The 19,043-nt window shown below is 41.0% G+C and overlaps 3 protein-coding genes across 3 annotated transcripts in view; 2 read left to right on the top strand and 1 right to left on the bottom strand.

The window, feature by feature from the left end:
• The window catches only part of SRP19 (signal recognition particle 19), a 30,973-nt gene extending 28,378 nt beyond the window's left edge, over nt 1–2,595 (top strand). The window contains exon 5 of the mRNA XM_032156661.2: nt 2,484–2,595. Within this exon, the coding sequence (XP_032012552.1) occupies nt 2,484–2,488 (5 nt within the window). The 3' untranslated portion in view covers nt 2,489–2,595. The remainder of the gene's footprint in view (nt 1–2,483) is intronic.
• REEP5 (receptor accessory protein 5) overlaps nt 1–19,043 on the bottom strand; it is a 44,223-nt gene that overhangs the window by 10,919 nt on the left and 14,261 nt on the right. The window contains exon 3 of the mRNA XM_032156658.2: nt 13,403–13,541. Coding sequence (XP_032012549.1) covers nt 13,403–13,541 — 139 coding nt within the window. The remainder of the gene's footprint in view (nt 1–13,402; nt 13,542–19,043) is intronic.
• Nucleotides 2,491–6,093, top strand: LOC116470933 (putative U2 small nuclear ribonucleoprotein auxiliary factor 35 kDa subunit-related protein 1). The gene has a single exon (XM_058440620.1). It carries the CDS (start codon nt 2,491–2,493, stop codon nt 3,961–3,963), a length of 1,473 nt encoding a protein of 490 aa, XP_058296603.1. The 3' UTR covers nt 3,964–6,093.

The raw sequence follows: 19,043 nt of genomic DNA, 5'->3' as shown, positions 1-19,043 counted from the left end.
AATAAGTAAATAGAATGTTAAAGAAGGAAAGCAATTCACCAAGAATATTAAAATTCCTGAACTTGTATATACCTTTGAAATATGTAAATTATATCTAGCTTTGCATATGTTTGTAATACAATATTTTTATAATTATATATTTTATATATAGCTATAGATAGCTTTCAAATATGGCTTTGAAATATGTAAATGTAAGTCAGAATTATATAGACAAATGGACAAAATCTGCAATCATAGATTTTAACATTTCCATCAGAAATTGATGCACTAGCCAGGCTTACACCTATAATCCCAGCACTTTGGGAGGCTGAGGTTGGAGGATCACATGAGCCCAGGAGTTTTGAGACTAGCCTGTGTAACATAGGGAGACCCCATCTCTATGAAAAAAACTTTTTTTTTTTTTTTTTTGAGACAGATTCTTGCTCTCTTACCCAGGCTGGAGTGCTGTGGCATGACCTCAGCTCACTGCAACCTCCGCCTCCCGGATTCAAGCGATTCTCCTGTCTCAGCCTCCCAAGTAGCTGGGAATACAGGCAAACAGCACCATGCCCAGCTAATTTTTGTATTTTTAGTAGAGACGGGGTTTCACCATGTTGGCCAGGCTGGTCTTGAACTCCTGGCTTCAAATAATCCGCCCCCGTCAGCCTCCCAAAGTGCTGGGATTACAGGCGTGAGCCACCGCGCCCGGCCACAAAAAATAAATTTAAAATTAGCCAGGCTTGGTGATATGTGCCTGTGGTCCTCCTGGGAGGCTGAGGTGGGAGGGTGGCTTGAGCTTGGGAGGTCGAGACTGCAGTGAGCTGTGATACCACCACTGCAATCCAGACTTGGTGAGAAAGCAAGACCCTGTCGCAAAAAGACAAAAAAAAAAATTGATATATAAAACAACCTAGAAATTAGTAAGAATAATACAGAATAAAGAACACAAAATTTAAGTCTTTCTTTTTTTCCTTCAATAAAAAAGGGTCTCACTTTGTCACCCAGGCAGGAGTGCAGTGGCACAAATACAGAACACTATAGCCTCAACTTCCTGGGCTCAAGTGATTCTCCTGCCTCAGCCCCCCAAGTAGCTGAGACCACAGGCATGCAGGCACGCACCATCACATCTGGCTAATTTTTGTACCTTTTTTTTTTTTCTTTTTGAGATGGAGTCTCGCTGTTTTGCCCAGGCCAGACTGCAGTGGTGCTATCTCAGCTTACTGCAAGCTCCGCCTCCCGGGTTCACGCCATTCTCCTGCCTTAGCCTCCCAAGTAGCTGAGACTACAGGCGCCCGCCACTGTGCCTGGCTAATTTTTTGTATTTTTAGTAGAGATGTGGTTTCACCATGTTAGCCAGGATGGTCTCGATCTCCTGACCTCGTGATCCGCCTGCCTCGGCCTCCCAAAGTGCTGGGATTACAGGCGTGAGCCACCGCGCCCAGCCAATTTTTGTACTTTTTGTAGAGATGGGGTTTCGCCATGTTGGCTAGGCTGGTCTCGAACTCCGGATCTCAAGTGATCCACCCGCCTCGGCCTCCTAAAGTGCTGGGATTACAGGCGTGAGCCACTGCACCCAGCCTAAAATCTCACTCTAAAGATATATACAGATCTCTCAACCCAACAAACAGGGATTCAAAGACTTAATATAGTATATAGAGAGTAACAGGATGGACTCAAAGAAACAAACTTCCAATCCTGGTTCTGCCATTTACTAGCTAAGCAAACCTTGTACAAGTTAATCACTTATGTCTGCTTTTTCCTCTATAAAATAGGTATTAATTGAAAATTTTAAAATTTACCCCTATAATTTTGTAAGAAAATAAAATTACTAAGCATAGCAAGGACTTTCTCTGACCCAAGAATACTGTGTTTTCTAACAACATCTATGAAACATTACTAACAGGAGAACATGTTAGCTTTCAGTGGGGGAAAGCAAATCCTAGAACCAAAAATATTTAAGCAAATATTTATTTTTATTTTTTATTTTTGAGACAGAGTCTCACTCTGTCACCCAGGCTGGAGTGCAGTGGCACAATCTTGGCTCACTGCAACCTCTGCCTCCTGGGTTCAAGCAATTCTCCTGCCTCAGCCTCCCAAGTAGCTGGGATTACAGGCACGTGCTACCATGCCTGGCTAATTTTTTTATTTTTAGTAGACATGAGTTTTTGCCATGTTGGCCAGGCTGGTCTCTAACTCCTGGCCTCAAGTGATCTGGCCGCTTCAGCCTCCCAAAGTGCTGGGATTACAGGAGTGAGCCACAGCGCCTCGCCACAAGTAAATATTTTAGAACTCTCCTTTTAGTACATGAAATGAAATTCAAATTTATGATATACTTAATTACAAAAAAAAGTCAAACTGCAATATAAAGGAGAAACAAAATGAAAGTAATTTGTAATATATATAACTATGCAAACAAAACAATACTAGAAAACATCATAAAATATTCATAAGTAGAATCACTGACAGTGGCAGCTATGAACAAAATCTTCCATACATTCCCATAGGTTAAGAATGTCTGAGGGGCCAGGCGGTGCCGGCAAGATGGCTGCACTGGAGAAGATGATGCTTCCCGAGAAGATGACGTTTCCAGAGAAACCAAGCCACAAAAAATACAGGGCCACCCTGAAGAAGGAGAAACGAAAGAAACGTCGGCAGGAACTTGCTCGACTGAGAGACTCAGGACTCTTACAGAAGGAGGAGGAGGAGGACACTTTTATTGAAGAACAACAACTAGAAGAAGAGAAGCTATTGGAAAGAGAGAGGCAAAGATTACATGAGGAGTGGTTGCTGAGAGAGCAGAAGGCACAAGAAGAATTCAGAATAAAGAAGGAAAAGGAAGAGGCGGCTAAAAAATGGCAAGAAGAACAAGAGAGAGAGTTAAAGGAACAATGGAAAGAACAGCAGAGGAAAGAGAGAGAAGAGGAGGAGCAGAAACAACAGGAGAAGAAAGAAAAAGAGGAAGCTGTGCAGAAGATGCTGGATCAGGCTGAAAATGAGTTAGAAAATGGTACCATATGGCAAAACCCAGAACCACCCGTGGATTTCAGAGTAATGGAGAAGGATCGAGCTAATTGTCCCTTCTACAGTAAAACAGGAGCTTGCAGATTTGGACACAGATGTTCACGTAAACATAATTTCCCAACATCCAGTCCTACCCTTCTTATTAAGAGCATGTTTACAACGTTTGGAATGGAGCAGTGCAGGAGGGATGACTATGACCCTGACGCAAGCCTGGAGTATAGCGAGGAAGAAACCTACCAACAGTTCCTAGATTTCTATGAGGATGTGTTGCCCGAGTTCAAGAACGTGGGGAAAGTGATTCAGTTCAAGGTCAGCTGCAATTTGGAACCTCACCTGAGGGGCAATGTATATATTCAGTACCAGTCGGAAGAAGAATGCCAAGCAGCCCTTTCTCTGTTTAACGGACGATGGTATGCAGGACGACAGCTGCAATGTGAATTCTGCCCAGTGACCCGGTGGAAAATGGCGATTTGTGGTTTATTTGAAATACAACAATGTCCAAGAGGGAAACACTGCAACTTTCTTCATGTGTTCAGAAATCCCAACAATGAATTCTGGGAAGCTAATAGAGACACCTACTTGTCTCCAGATCAGACTGGCTCCTCCTTTGGCAAGAACTCGGAGAGGAGGGAGAAGATGGGCCACCACGACCACTACTACAGCAGGCAGTGGGGAAGGAGAAACCCTAGTCCAGACCACTCCTGCAAAAGAAATGGGGAGTCCGAGAGAAAAAGGAGTAGTCACAGGGGGAAGAAATCTCACAAACGAACATCAAAGAGTCGGGGGAGGCACAATTCACCAAGCAGAGGAAGAAATAGGCACCGCAGCCGGGACCAGGGCAGCCGGAGCCAGAGCCGCAGGAGCCACCGCAGCCGGAGCCAAAGTTCCTCTAGGTGCCGAAGTCATGGCAGGAGGAGGTCGGGTAATAGAGACAGAACTGTTCAGAGTCCCAAATCCAAATAAACTAGTTTTGTTCTTAAAAAAAAAAAAAAAAAAAAAAAGAATGGACTAGGCCAGGCGTAGTGGCTTACACCTGTAATCCCAGCACTTTAGGAGGCTGAGGTGGGTGGATCACTTGAGGTCAGGAGTTTGAGGCCAGCCTGGCCAACATGACAAAACCCCGTTTCTACTAAAAATACAAAAATTAGCCAGGTGTGGTGGCAGGCGTCTGTAATCCAAGCTACTTGGGAGGCTGAGGCAGGAGAATCGCTTGAATCTGGAAGGCGGAGGTTGCAGTGAGTCGACATCATGCCACTTCACTCCAGCCTGGGTGACAGAGTGAGACTGTGTCTCAAAAAATAGAATTTCTAGACTAGAGGAACTACACAGCCTGCTTTCCGTATCAGGCCATTCAACCCAATGCAATTCACTGCCATAATCTCCATGTTATGATTTTAAGCCAGGCCTCTCTTTACCTTTCCTATTCTTTACATTTAAAGACTCCAAAGCTTGTTTACTGAGCACAGATCTTGGAAAACAGGATCTTCAGACTTGGGAAAGCATGGCAGTAGATGATGGAAGGGTAAAGACTCAGACTAGCATCTAGTAGTCTCACTACACATGGATAGTAATGCTATGTGCATGAATGTGCAATCATGCAAAAACTCAAATCAGCCTTCCGCACACACACAATGGTAGACTAAGACCTTCTGTTAAAGGTACGAGCACTCCAAGGAAGCCAGCGCCTTGAGGTACCCTCAGTATGTGCAAGTAGTTCCATGTTACTCTTAGTTTTCCCAGCAACTCTGCTCTAGCATGCCCTAGGCTTAGCCAGCAGCAGACCTTACTGAATTATAAGATGTTACCAGAGGTTCAGATCCTTGGTTTTTTTTGAGAGACGCATTTGCATTGACCCAAAATGGAGAATTAGATGACTATTTTTCACTGGCATTAGCTTTGTTTCCTTGGCATAGTGCCAGTTAATTACAGCAGCCCCTGCAAGACCACCTCTCTAGTTATTTCCCTGTGGAAGCCTTTTGGTTGGTTTTGTTTTTTTGGTCTTTTTTTTGAGACGGAGTCTTGCTCTGTTGCCAGGTGGGAGTGCAGTGGCGCGATCAGCTCACTGCAACCTCCGCCTCCCGGATTCAAGTGATTTCCCTGCCCCAACCTCTCAAGTAGCTGGTACTACAGGTGCGTGCCACCACGCCCAGCTAATTTTTTGTATTTTAGTAGAGACAGGGTTTCACCATGTTGGCCAGGATGGTCTTGATCTCCTGACCTCGTGATCTGCCCACCTTGAACTCCCAATGTGCTTAGGATTATAGGCGTGAGCCACTGCACCCTGCTGCCTTTTGGTTTTTAATATCCAAAATTCATATAATGTTTTACTGTAGTTGCTTATATAGGAAAAGCTATACATCCCCAAAATGCAATACAACATTATGATATGCAGGAAATGTCTTAAGTAACATTTTTGACAGAATATCAGAATCCTTGGTGGACATTTTGAAGAATATGCAGAACATCACAGGGGATGTGCTATGTATTCCTGCAAACAAAGCAATTGTTTCTTACTATAGTAACTATTTGGAGAGCAGCAAGTGTTTTTAGCATCTAACATCCTAACATGATATTTGTTACTTATATATAGGTATTTTGCTGTATTTTATTAATACTTAGCGAATTCTTTGAGTTTTACATTGATATGTAATACATTAAAATTTTTCCCACTTAAAATAGTGGAAAATAAGCTTCTGCATAGAGTGTATTCCTACAGAGAATATCTGATTTTCAGAAATGGATTATCAAGAGAAAGACAGATGTCCATATTAAAACCAGAGCATTAAGGTGAAGTGAAAATGACTCATTGGATTAAGAATCAGGAGAGTTGGGGCCGGGCGTCGTGGCTTACACCTGTAATCCCAGCACTTTAGGAGGCCGAGGCAGGTGGATCACGAGGTCAAGAGATCGAGACCATCCTGGCCAACATGGTGAAACCCTGTCTCTACTAAAATTAGAAAAAAATTAGCCGGGCATTGTGGTGGGCGCCTGTAGTCCCAGCCACTCGGGAGGCTGAGGCAGGAGAATCACTGGAACCCAGGAGGCGAAGGTTGCAGTGAGCTGAGTTTGTGCCACTACACTCCAGCCTGGCGACAGAGCAAGACCGTGTCTAAAAAAAAAAAAAAAAAAATTCAGGAGAGGTGGGGTGTGTTTTATGACTTTAGGCAAATCAACCTAAGAGAGTTTTCTCTTCTGCAGAGTTTTAGGAAAGTCACAAATTAATGTACTTGAAGAACGTATACAATAGAATAGTAGTATCACCAAATCCTAAAGTTCTTATTGTGGAAAATCTCTGAAATATTACCTGCCTATGTAGATACCAACCCTTCAGCAATCCAGACAAGCTGATTATCTTTTCTGGATGAATTAAGTCAAGTGTCCACAGTTTTGTACCTCTTCAATGTGATTACTTTGTAGGCTAGACTGCAGACTGTTAATTTACTACTTTCTGGTACCCTCTAGCTATTGTCTTGAGACAGTAAAATAATTACTGCTCTCTAGCTACATCCTTAGCATTTTCCAGTTCTGAAATGAAATCATTTTCTTATGTTAAAAATAAAGTTAATTACTGTTTAACTCCCAGGGTGGTATTCAGCTGCCACCTCTTACAACCCTCTCTTCTTAATCTATGTAACTATTCTACAGCCCAGGAATAGCCTGAGTTTATTAAAATCACCCACACAGATCTGGCTCTTTTCAATCAAGCTGCCCTCAAAGTGCCAGCTGATGATACTCCCAAGGAGACTCACAAGCCCACACTGCTGCCTGCAGTTCAGACAGAGTCCATGCTATTTTAACTGGACTCTTGGCACTATTAGCACTGACACAGTGACTCCTTAAATTACGAATTACAACATGCCATTCTATTCCATCTGTGCTTCTAATGCTGTCACCATCTGACTTTCCCCCAGAAGAGATATTTCCCAGGTTAGGGGTATGCTTAACATGCAGTTAGGGAACTAAGAGTTAATGTCAGAAGAAAATGTACTTCAACACTGACTTCCTGATAGGCTACAATGACTTGATCAGAAACAGAAGTCTAAGAAAGCCTTTGCAGTGTAGCCACAGAATAGTTACGGGCTACATTGCTCAGCATGCACAAATAAAAGCTTAAAAGAACGTGTTAAAGGAAAGATTTCCCTGTCTTTTTAGCCTCCTACGAAGATTAAGAAGAAAAATGTTGCCAGGCACAGTGGCCCACGCCTGTAATCCTAGCACTTTGGGAGGCCGAGGTGGCCAAGAGGATCACCTGAGGTCAAGAGTTTGAGACCAGCCTGGCCAACATGGTGAAACCCCATCTCTACTAAAAACACAAAAATTTGCCTAGCATGGTGGTGGGCACCTGTAATCCCAGCTACTTGGGAGGCTGAGGCAGGAGAATTGCTTGAACGCGGGAGGTAGAGGTTGCAGTGAGCAGAGATCATGCCACTTCACTCCATTCTAGCCTGAGCGAAACAGCGAAACTCCATCTCAAAAAAAAAAGAAAAAAGAAAAGAAAAATGTTATATACTCTGTCAATGGGTGAAATAGCACAGGTGACAATTCAGGTCAGGACCTAATCCTGTCAGAGTTTACTCAACCTTGTTCTAAAAATAAATCTAGCTAGGCCTGGTGGCTCACGCCTGTAATCGCAGCACTTCGGGAGGCTGAGGCGGGTGGATCACAAGGTCAGGAGTTTGAGACCACCTGGCCAACATGGTGAAACCCCGTCTCTACTAAAAATACAAAAATTAGCCAGGCGTGGTTGTGCACCTGTAGTGCCAGCTACTTGGGAGGCTGAGACAGGAGAATCACTTGAACCTGGGAAACAGAGGTTGCAGTGAGCCAAGATCACGCCACTGCACTCCAGTCTGGGCGACAGAGCAAGACCCCGTCTCAAAAAAAAATAAAAAAGTAAATCTAGAAAATGATTTAAATGAAGGTAAATAGAGGATACAAAGATATTAATTGCAGCATTATGTATAATTGCATGACAAATGTCCTAAATATCTTTCAATTGGGAAGTGGGTAAATTATCAATAGTAGATTAGATAGCTATGTCAAAGAATACTGAATAACATGAGAAAGTACTCATAATACTGTGTTAATTGAAAAAAGCAAGACAGAATTATATATCATATGTGATCTCAACCACACATATGGTTAAGACAGCAATACATACATACATATATATATATGCACATACAAACACACAGAGTTCTGTTTTTATTTATACACATAGACCAATATATTTGCACATTTTAAAAAATGGGAAGACTATAAGATGTAGGATTACAAGTGTTACTTTCCTCCCTACATAAAACACATCCCAACACACACACACACACACACACACAAATGTAAACAGTAGGACAACAAGGACTTTATTTTATTCACCAAACTATCTCCCAGATGTAGAACAGAACCTGGCACATGGAGGTTCTAAATAAATCTGCTGAATAAAGGAATGAGCCTATGTAAATTTCATAATCAAGAAAAAAAGCTTTTAAATTCATTTTTAAACCCTCTTGCTCAAGGCCAGTTGTCAGAGCAAAGCTTAGAACATGCATGATCCAATTTCTACCTAAATACATCATATATTGTCTTCTCAACTAAGCTTTGATGCCAAGCCATTGGCTCCTTTTATTTTCCTCCAATCTTATAAGCTGCTTTAGAAAAATGAAAATAAAGCCAACAATATTAATTCTGCAAAAAATAAAATATTAAACATGTCCTTGGGCTGGGAGCAGTGGCTCACACCTGTAATCCCAGTATTTTGAGAGGCTGAGGCGGGCAGATCACTTGAGGTCAGCAGTTTGAGACCAGCCTGGCAAACATGGTGAAACCACATCTCTACTAAAAATACAAAAATTAGCTGGGTGTGGTGGTGCGTGCCTGTAATCCCAGCTACTTGGGAGGCTGTGGCAGGAGAATTGCTGGAACTGGAGAGGCAGTGGTTGCAGTGAGCCAAGATGGTGCCACCGCACTCCAGCCTGGGTGACAGAGCGAGACTCCATCCCAAAAAACAAAACAAACCCATGTCCTTACTTGTAAGTCTCTTCCCACACTTTCAGTCAGCATGCGATTGCAACAGCATAGGTAAGATGGATTCTAGTCCCTAAAATTCAGTACTCTCCTGAACCTTCTACAGACTCTGCAATTCAGAGGCCTCTTCTCAGTCTGTTTACTAAGTCATTCAGAATATGCCACTAATGTAGGAAGAAAGTATTTTGATTGACAGCATCATGAATTTTTAATCCTTTCAAGTATATTATCTATTTGGAATGTATGCAATAAATTCACTCTCATGAACACTGTGATACCATGCAGCTGGAGACTACTAATGGATGCACATTCATTTTACCATTAGGGAAGAAAGTTTGCTGCAAAGCAATATTTTAAATGAACTTCAAAACCAAATATAAATGATTCAGTGACTACCATTTATTTTGGATCTTCTCTCCACCTCTCTGTGAACTCCATTAGCAGAGGTGATTAGGAGTAGGCTAGAAGTCAAGCTTGCTCACATTTGGAAGTGTGAGGTCAGAACTACTGCAAGTAGTTCTGCTGATAAGATACCGTTCACTACCACAAGCAAGTCGGCCCAAAGCAAAAGCCAATTTCTTTCCACTAAAGACTGCACTGTGAGGTCCCTACGATTAGATGGATCTTATTAAGGGCTTTAAAATTATCTGAAGTTTAAATTATGTCATGTCCAAATTAAAGATTATAAGAATATTTTTATAAATGTTAAATGACTGAATAATAAAAACAAAAAAAAATCCCATCTTTGAAATAAACTCTTTCCACAGACCAATTTTTATTTTCTTCCATCAGTTTTGAAAGGAAAATTCTTAATTGCCTTACAAGGCATTCTGTGGTGAAGTCATTCAAAAATATAAAAGAATCTATACTGAGCATGTTTTCATTTAATTTTTTAAACTTTAAGAGATAAGACACTCACTTTATATAGTGTCTTGTCTTTTTTCTTTTTTAACTGTAAATGGTGTGATACTGTATTTAATGTTCTATTACTTTTTTTTCGAGACAGGGTCTCACTCTGTCACCCAGGCTAGAGTGCAGTGGGGTGATCATTGCTTATTGTGGCCTTGAACTCCTGGGCTCAAACCATCCTCCCACCTCAGCCTCCTGAGCAGATGGGACCACAGGCATGCACCACCATGCCTGGCTTTTGTTTTTTGTTTTATTGGTTTTTTTTTTTTTTGGCCAACATGCTGTGATCTGGGAGCCTGGCTAATTTTTAAAATTTTGCGTGTGGAGACAGGGTCTCACCATGTTGCCCAAGATGGTGTCAAACTCCTGGCCTCAAGCAGTCCTTCTGCCTTGGCCTCCGAGTATGCTGGGATTACAGGCAAAAGCTAGCACAACTGTCCTTTATAGCTTTTCATAATTACTAAATTATGCAAAAATTTCTGGATCTGTACATATAGATCTATTTCATTCAACTGTATGGATATACCATTAATTGAATCAACCATTTACCTGCTGATGGACATTTCTGTTTATAATGTTTACATTATGCAGTTCATATTATATAGTAATATATATATAGTATATATACAACAAAAAAATGCTGCCATGAATATCTCTGTGCAGCTCTTTAATGCACAGTGACTATTTCCTTAGAATTGTTAAAAGTATCATTTTTCACTTCAACAAGAAATTGTTAAAAGGTCCCTTAAAAAGGTTATTCCAATTTATACCACTACCCTGTTAAGTATCCCTTATCTGAAATGCTTGGGACTAAAAGTGTTCGGGTTTCACATTTATTCAGATTTTGGAATATGTACATTATACCAACTGAGCATACCAAATCAGAAACTCTAAAATCGAAATGCTCCAATGAGCATTTCCTTTGATTCCTTTGATCATCATGTGGGCACTCAAAAAGTTTGGGGTTTAAAAGCATTTAGGATTTCCAATTTCAGATGTTCAGCCTGTACCATTACATGTCCATTTCCCTATACATTCACCAATACCAGATATTTTCAATCTTTAAAATATCTGCCAGTTTAATGAACAAAATATGGGATTTCACTATTTTAACTCACACTTCCCAGATCACTGGTGAGCTGTTTACTAGCCATTCATATTTTTTCTCTTCCGTGAAATACTTATTTAGAAACTTTTCCCATTTTTTTCTTTTTACTTACAGAAATTGTTATGTATTCTGGATATTCCTTATTTGGTGTAAATGTTGTAAATCTATCTTCCTAGTCTGTCATTATTTTAACTTTGTTTATGCTGCCCACTGTCATATACAAATTTAATTTTTAGAAATTAGTTGAATTTATCAGATCTTTTTCTTTGAAACTTTTGTATTTTGTCTTGCTTCTATACCTCAAAGTTAAAAAATATTGTCCTCTACTTTTTTCTAAAACAGAGATTTTGGCATAAAAGTCCTGTCTTTGCAAGTCACTCAGGAAAACAGGTGGACACTAATTAAAGGCAGTTACTTCCCTACCCCTCTTGCTCCAACCCCTAGAGCTGTGAACTATAACCCAGGATCACTTCCTTTTGATGCTGCTTTGCTGGGGTGGAGGGGGACTGTACAGTGAAGCTTTGACCTGAGGAGCTCTTCTGTAGGTGAAGAGTGGTTAACTATGGTTCCTGTGTGCCTGGGGCCCCCCACTCCTAGGACACATCCACCCCCTACCCAGAACTTACTAGTACTAGCACGGACTGGGGCCCCCTCCATTCCAGTGCCTGATGGGATAGCTGATACTCATGGATGAAAAGGAGTTTGTAGGCCAAAATAAAAAGATATTTTAAGAATATATTTCTTTTTTTTTTTTAAGAGATGGAGTCTGGCTCTGTTGCCCAGGCTGGAGTGAAGTAGTGTGATCTCGGTTCACTGCAACCTCTGCGTCCCAGATGCAAGCAGTTCTCCTGCCTCACCTCCCAAGTAGCTGGCAATACAGGTGCACTCTGCCGCACCCAGCTAATTTCGTTTGTATTTTAGTAGAGACAGGGTTTCACCGTGTTGCCCAAGCTGGTCTCGAACAACTGAGCTCAGGCAGTCTCCCGCCTCGGCCTCCCAAAGTGCTAGAATTACAGGCATGAGCCACCACGCCCAGCCAAGAGTACATTTCAAAAGAAAAACAACACAATCAACTACAGGTTTTGGTCAGGAGCAAAAATATTAGAACTGCTGACCAAGAATTTTAAACTGGGGAGCAGTAACCATGCTAAAAGAAATGAGAAAGTATTAGCAATATGAAACAAGAATAAGAAAACAGAAAAGAGCCAAGCAAAAACATTAGGTGTGAACAATGTACTAGTTGAAATGAAGAACACAGTATATGGCAGGAATAACAGAATGGTTATAATATAATCATAGAATACAGTTGAAAATTAGATGGTCAGATTGAGTCCGGGCACGGTGGCTCACGCCTGTAATTCCAGCACTTTGGGAGGCCGAGGTGGGTGGATTGCTTAAGGTCAGGAGTTCGAGAGCACCCTGGCCAACATGGTGAAACTCTATCTCTACCAAAAAAAAAAATACAAAAATTGGCCAGGCGTGGTGGCACATGCCTGTAATCCCAGCTACTCGGGAGGCTGAGGCAGGACAATCACTTGAACCCAGGATGCAGACATTGCAGTGAGTGGAGATTGTACCATGACACTTTAGCCTGGGCAACAGAGCAAGAGTCCATCTCAGGAAAAAAAAAAAAAAAAGGGGGTGAGATTGAGAAATCTCCCAGGAAAAAGTACAAATCAGGAGGTCAGACTGAGAAATCTCCCAGGAAGAAGTACAAATAAATAGATTAAAAAAAAAAAAAAAAAACCCTGTCTCTACTAAAAATACAAAAATTAGCCAAGCATGGTGGTGGGCGTCTGTAATCCCTGCTACTCGGGAGGCTGAGGCAGGAGAATTGCTTGAACCCGAGAGGCAGAGGTTGCAGTGAGCCAAGATCGTGCCACTGCACTCTAGCCTGGGCGACGGAGCAAGACTCCATCTCAAAAAAAGAAAGAAAAAAAAAAAGCTAAGACCAAAGACAAAGAAAAAGAAATATATATCCATAATTACCCAGAACTAAAACTCAAGATACTACCATTTGTGATGGTGGTTGGAGTGATGGAGCTTCCTATATTTAATTTCCTATATCTAAATTTCTTTAGGTAAAATTGTTTTTTAAAAGAGTAGCCAGGTGCAGTGGTGTGCGCTTATAGTCCCAGCTACTCGGGAGGCTGAGGCAAGTGGCTTGCTTGAGCATTTTTTTTTTTGTTTTTTGTTTTTTGGTTTTTTTTTTTTGAGACAGAGTCTCGCTCTGTTGCCCAAACCTGTCTTCTTGTTTATAATCTGAGACAGAGCCACAGATATACAACATTCAAGCATTTATTCCTACTTCTTCTATACAGGTCCTGAGATGGAGTTTTAGTGGTAGCAAGACCAACATACCTTCAGCATGTAGTAGAAGGGGAACCATGACAGGAAGATATCAGAGAAGAATTCAGCAATGCTGAACACACCATACACTACCCAGTAGGTCAGCCACTGGGTATCATCTTCTTTGTTGGGACTCTCTATAGCTTTAATTCTGAAAGGCAGTACAAAAGAAAGTATATCATTTGGTAAGATATCAATGAAAGATTTTCAAACGCACTTTCATAACCTGTCCTCTGATACCACTAAGAAATTTAGGCACATGTAGGCACTGTGTCACTAGATGCAAGAGTACAGCTTCAAGACTGGAAGCAATGTGGATATCGGGACAAGCCATTAAAACCACTTGTTTCTAGTGTCCTGGTCACCAGAGAAACGAGCAGCAGCTGTCACTGCCCTGGATCTCCACCCTGCTAAAGCCTCCCCACAAGTCCTAGAATATACCACTAGTGACTGGGAGCTAGAGTAATTTCCACTCCCAAGCTGGGTCCTGCCACCAGGGATATATCAGGAAGAATTATCTCATGATAACCAGGTTCTTACGTACTTTTAATAATTGAGATATATCATGGGTGAATAGGAATTTCCCATAAAGCAACATTTGGAACATAGGTTAGGTACTGCCCAAAATCCACAGCATATTTTATAGTAAACGGATGAAAACAAACATCATGGTGTCTATTTAGTTCAGAATGTCTTTATCTGATCCACAGGCTATGGACTTTCCTCCTCTCCTCAGTTAATAACAGGACTTTCCAAACCCTAACTATTGCTTAAACAAAATTCATTCTGCAAATGGATGGAAATACATTTAAAATAATTTTCTCTTCTAAATCACAGAAATTTCCTTCAGTCCTAGGAATCTCATTATTCTAAACCTGAAGCTCCACAATTTCTTATCCTAACAGATCTAGATATTTATCATAACTGAGCTGGACTGAAACAGTAAAATAAAAGAACTCTGAATCTTGTTTAGCCTATGAAACAGGTTAACTACTGAAAATACATTGGCAGGGAGTTAAGCTATGAGGATGCAAAGGCATAAAAATGATATAATGGACTTTGGGGACTTGGTGGAAAGGGTTGGGGGGAGTGAGGGATAAAAGACTACACATTGGGTACAGTGTACCCTGCTAAGTTGATGGGTGCACCGAAATCTCAGAAATTGCCACTAAAAACTTATCCATGTAACCAAACACCACCTGTTACCCAAAAACCTATTGAAATAAAAAAAAATCAAAAAGCAAATACATTGGCTACTCCATAATATCAGCTCCCCAAAGAGACAGTCAAGCTGCTAAATCATGCTCAGTCACTCAGTAAGAAAGCCCTTGTACAGTTAATTAGAAGCAGCTATGTGTGTGAGTTTTAGAAAATAACCAAAAAGGGAAAAAATTATAGCTCAATGAGATGATTACTAATGAGGAAGACATAGAGAGGAACAAGTAATAAGGTGAATGTTGCTTTGAACTTCAAGACTAGGCAAAATTTTTATTTTTTTGAGACAGGGTCTCTGCACAGGTTGGAGTGCAGTTGCACAATCATAGCTCACTGCAACCTCAAACTTCTGGGCTCATGTAATTCCCTTCACTTCAGCCTCCCAAGTAGCTGGGACTACAGGTGCACACCACCACACCTGGCTACTTGCTAAATTTTTAGTAGAGACAAGATCTCACTGTGTTGCCCAGGCTGGTCTCGAACTCCTGGCCTCAAGCAATCCTGCCTTGGCCTCCCAAAGTGCAGTTTGGCGGCTCCCACACCCAGCCCCAAATATTTCAAAGTACAGGAATCATATAAAATGAATTTAAGAGAGCTGATTATTTAAAAATGGCTTGTAATGTATGCACAAAGTCTGTATTTTTTTAGCTTCTTTCAGACAGAAGCTGGCTAATGTAATAGAAGGCCAAAGGAAAAGCGTAGGCAAGCATGTTAACCAAAGAACACAGTATATCCTTTACGTGTAAGATTTCTTTTCCCGCTGTGTTTCGTTTGGTATAGTATGACTTATCCATATTTAATTGGATTTATTTAATTATTAGTATAATAAAAATTTGTTTCCTGTACCTTCATTCTGGGCAGAGGAGATACACAGTTACATTTCACTTAAGGTCTTAGTTTTGTGAACGCGATAGCTCACAACTAAAATACCTACTATGTACTTCCAAAGGAAGCAATTCTCAGGACACACCTGGGAATTAAACAGTCTTTTCTAGAATATGACGTAAAAACCTCAAAATGTGATGCGACTGTCATTATTAATCCAGTGGCTTTTAAATTCTTTTGGCCCCAACCCTCGGTAAGCATACATTTTACATCATGATCCAGTAAACACACATCTTCATATAAAAATATAAACTTAAATAGATATTTCCTGAAACCATTCTGATATTTTAAATTCCATTGTATTTCATTATTTTTTAAATGTTAGTCAAGTTCCACAGACTGAAAAACAGGAAGCCTAACAATTCAGCTCTTTTAGGAAAAAAAATTTTTTTTTAATTCATATCTACAATATGAATTCTAAAGTCCCCATGTTAATATAGTAGAACACTATATAGTAACATTGAAAAGTAGAAATAAAAGAACTCCAAATTGAATACATACATTGATCACAACTTTACAGAAAACCAAGGCATATGAAAGAAGCCAGGAAAAGGCCACTGAGTCTATTAAGCTAAAGAGATTTTTTTATAGATCTTCTTATATTATTGAAGCATTTAATTGTTTTAATTTAAAATAGCACAATGTTCAATTTTAAAAATGTCTTTATGTGTCATAACGATCACAAACTACCCAAAACAAGAAAAAAGGGAAGAGATGGTCTAGCTCACTCAGGAACCTGAGGTTGAAAAAGGTGAAGTGCCCCATGTAGTCATGGTGAGAGAAGAAAAAAGCTTAAAACTGAGGTTTTTGGCCGGGCACAATGGCTCACACCTGTAGTCCCAGCACTTTGGGAGGCCGAGGTGGGTGGATCACCTGAGGTCAGGAGTTCAAGACCAGCCTGGCCAACATGGTGAAACCCTGCCTCTACTAAAAATACAAAAATTAGCCTGGCGTGGTGGCACATGCCTGTAATCCCAGCCGCTTAGGAGGCTGAGGCAGGAGACTCATTTGAACCCGGGAGGCAGAGGTTGCAGTGAGCTGAGATTCCACCACTGCACTCCAGCCTGGGTGACAGAGCAAGACTCGGTCTCACAAAATAAACAAAACAAAACAAAACAAAACAAACTTGAGGTTTTCTGAATGCTATTTACTTATATATCTTCTTTTTAAAAATATTGATTGATTGAGACAGGGTCTTGCTCTGTCACTCAGGCTGGAGTGCAGTGGTGGAATCTCAACTCACTGCAACCTCCGCAGTTGCAGTGATCATGTGAGTGCAGTGGCATGATCACAGCTCACTGGGGCCTCAACCTCCTGGATTCAAGTGATCCTCCCACCTCAGCCTCTCCAGTAGCTGGGACTACAGGTTCACATCATCATGCCTGGCTAACTTTTGTACTTTTTTATAAAGACGGGGTTTTGCCTTGTTCCCCAGGCTGGTCTCAAACTCATGGGCTCAAGTGATCCTCCTGCCTCAGCCTCCCAAAGTACTAGGATTATAGGCATGAGCCACCATGCCCAGGCTACTTATATACCTTCTGATTAGACTTCCTTGTCCAAATTCAGTAGACAAAAGTGATTCTCCAACAAAACACTCTACTGCCTTGTACAAATATGAATCATATTCCAACTTGGCATATCAGAATAAAGAGGTAGCAATTTAGCAACATAGAGGATTCATGAAACCATAAGATATGCTCTATGCTCTTAGGTCCCTTGCAGTCTAGCCAAAATGGCCAAGTCATAGAATGGAGGGGTAGAAACCTAATAATTATTTAATTTAACCTTCATAATAGCCATGTAGGATAGGTATTGTTCCTGTATTTGAGCGGAAGAAACCGAGGCTTAGTGTAGAGAAATAACATGTGCAGGGCACCCAGCTGCAAGTAGCAAGGATTGGTCTTACACTTAAAACTAACTCCAAAGCCTGTGCTTTGTTCACTATCCTATGCTGTTTTACTAATTAAGAAAACAATTCAGTGGCAAGCTGGAAAGCACTTAGCAAAATGTCCGGTACAAAGTAGGCATTTAACATTTATTGAATTAATATACATACAGTAGGAGGTCATAATCTTACTTTTGGAGGGGACCCCAGAGAAAGGTTAAACTGGCCACAGGGCAGAAAAATAGGAGAAAGGATCATAGTCTCAGTGTCCAGATCCCTGGAGGTCCATTCTACCCTCCACCCTACTCACCTGGGTTTGCAGCGGGGAACTATCAGAAGTGAACAGCATAGTGTTCTGAGTTGGTGTCCTAGTCCACTGGTCCTCAAACTTAGATGATCATCCACATCCATCTGCAGAACTTATTAAAAATATACACGCCTAGGTCCTTCTTCAGACCTAGTGATTCAGCTGCTCTTACAAGGCTGTGCAGGTGATCATAATGCAGAACTGTGTTTGGAAACCACCTCAAAGTTCCAGTCTTCAGAGCACCTGCCCTACTTGTTCTAAGGAAGGAAATCCAAATGGCCAGTTTGGGTATAATCAGCTGTAGCCAGAGGGCAGGCTACCCCTTTCCAGTAATGAGTGAGAGGCCAAAAGAGAAGAAAAGTTGGACGTAGAAGACAAACTGAATAATGTCTCTACTAAAATTAGAATAAGTCAACTCTAATATGATCTAGAACCCTCATCTGAATATTCTGAAATTTGTAAAAGGATTCAAGATAACAACACTGAAATAAAACTGTTCACTAAGATTTCAAGAACTGCATCTAAAATCCCCGTATCTGTCTAGCTGGAACTTCAGCCTGCACAGTTCCTTTCACCTCTAGCTAACCCCTAGAGGAGTTGCGGAATGACCTCATGGCAACAGGCAACAATTCCTACCACTCACTCCACAGGCCTGGTCCACTCTTTTACAGGCTCCTCTCTCTCTAGTACCACCTCATCCTCTGGCAGTCACACTGATCCTGGGCTCAGAACTAACAAACCCACATACAGCTTCTGTGGACAGACACCACAGTCTTAACTGCTCTCTGCACACCTTACTGTCATATTCTCACCACTGTTCTAAAGCCTGTCCACCTAGGCTCAGTGCTACAGCTTCCTTATTCTCTCTCCTGAGGCACCTACCATGTTCTGGGGCAGCATTTTGCTTCCTCAAAGCAGATATCAAGAGAAGCCAGGGGTGGGTGAGCAGCAGAGGCACGACTACAAGGCAGAGGATGGTTGGCAAAACTGTGGGAGCAGCTGGCAGCTCTAAAATTAATCGAGCAGAATTAGGAATCACCATGTGTGGAGTTGGAAGACAGCTCAGAGATGAACTAGTTCAAATTCTACATTTTATGTAGACAAAATGAAATTTAAAGAGAAAGGAATTATATTAAAATGAATTTTAACTTATTAAACTAGAAGGTTACAGAGCATGTGTATGTAAAGGGCAGTAGACTGTTTACATTTTGGCACATCCATACAGTGAAATATTCTGAAGCCTTTAAAAGGGTATTGATAGAGAAAGACATCCAAGATACAGTGTTGAGTGTAAAAAGTGAATTCTAATTTTTTGTTTAAAAAAAGATATGTTTTTGTATGTTTACAGACCAAGAATGATA

Source organism: Hylobates moloch, unplaced genomic scaffold (genome assembly GCF_009828535.3).
Source record: "Hylobates moloch isolate HMO894 unplaced genomic scaffold, HMol_V3 SCAFFOLD_6, whole genome shotgun sequence".
Classification (NCBI taxonomy): domain Eukaryota; kingdom Metazoa; phylum Chordata; class Mammalia; order Primates; family Hylobatidae; genus Hylobates; species Hylobates moloch.
Note: the sequence above shows the minus strand (reverse complement) of the source record. Positions and strands in the feature narration are given on the sequence as shown.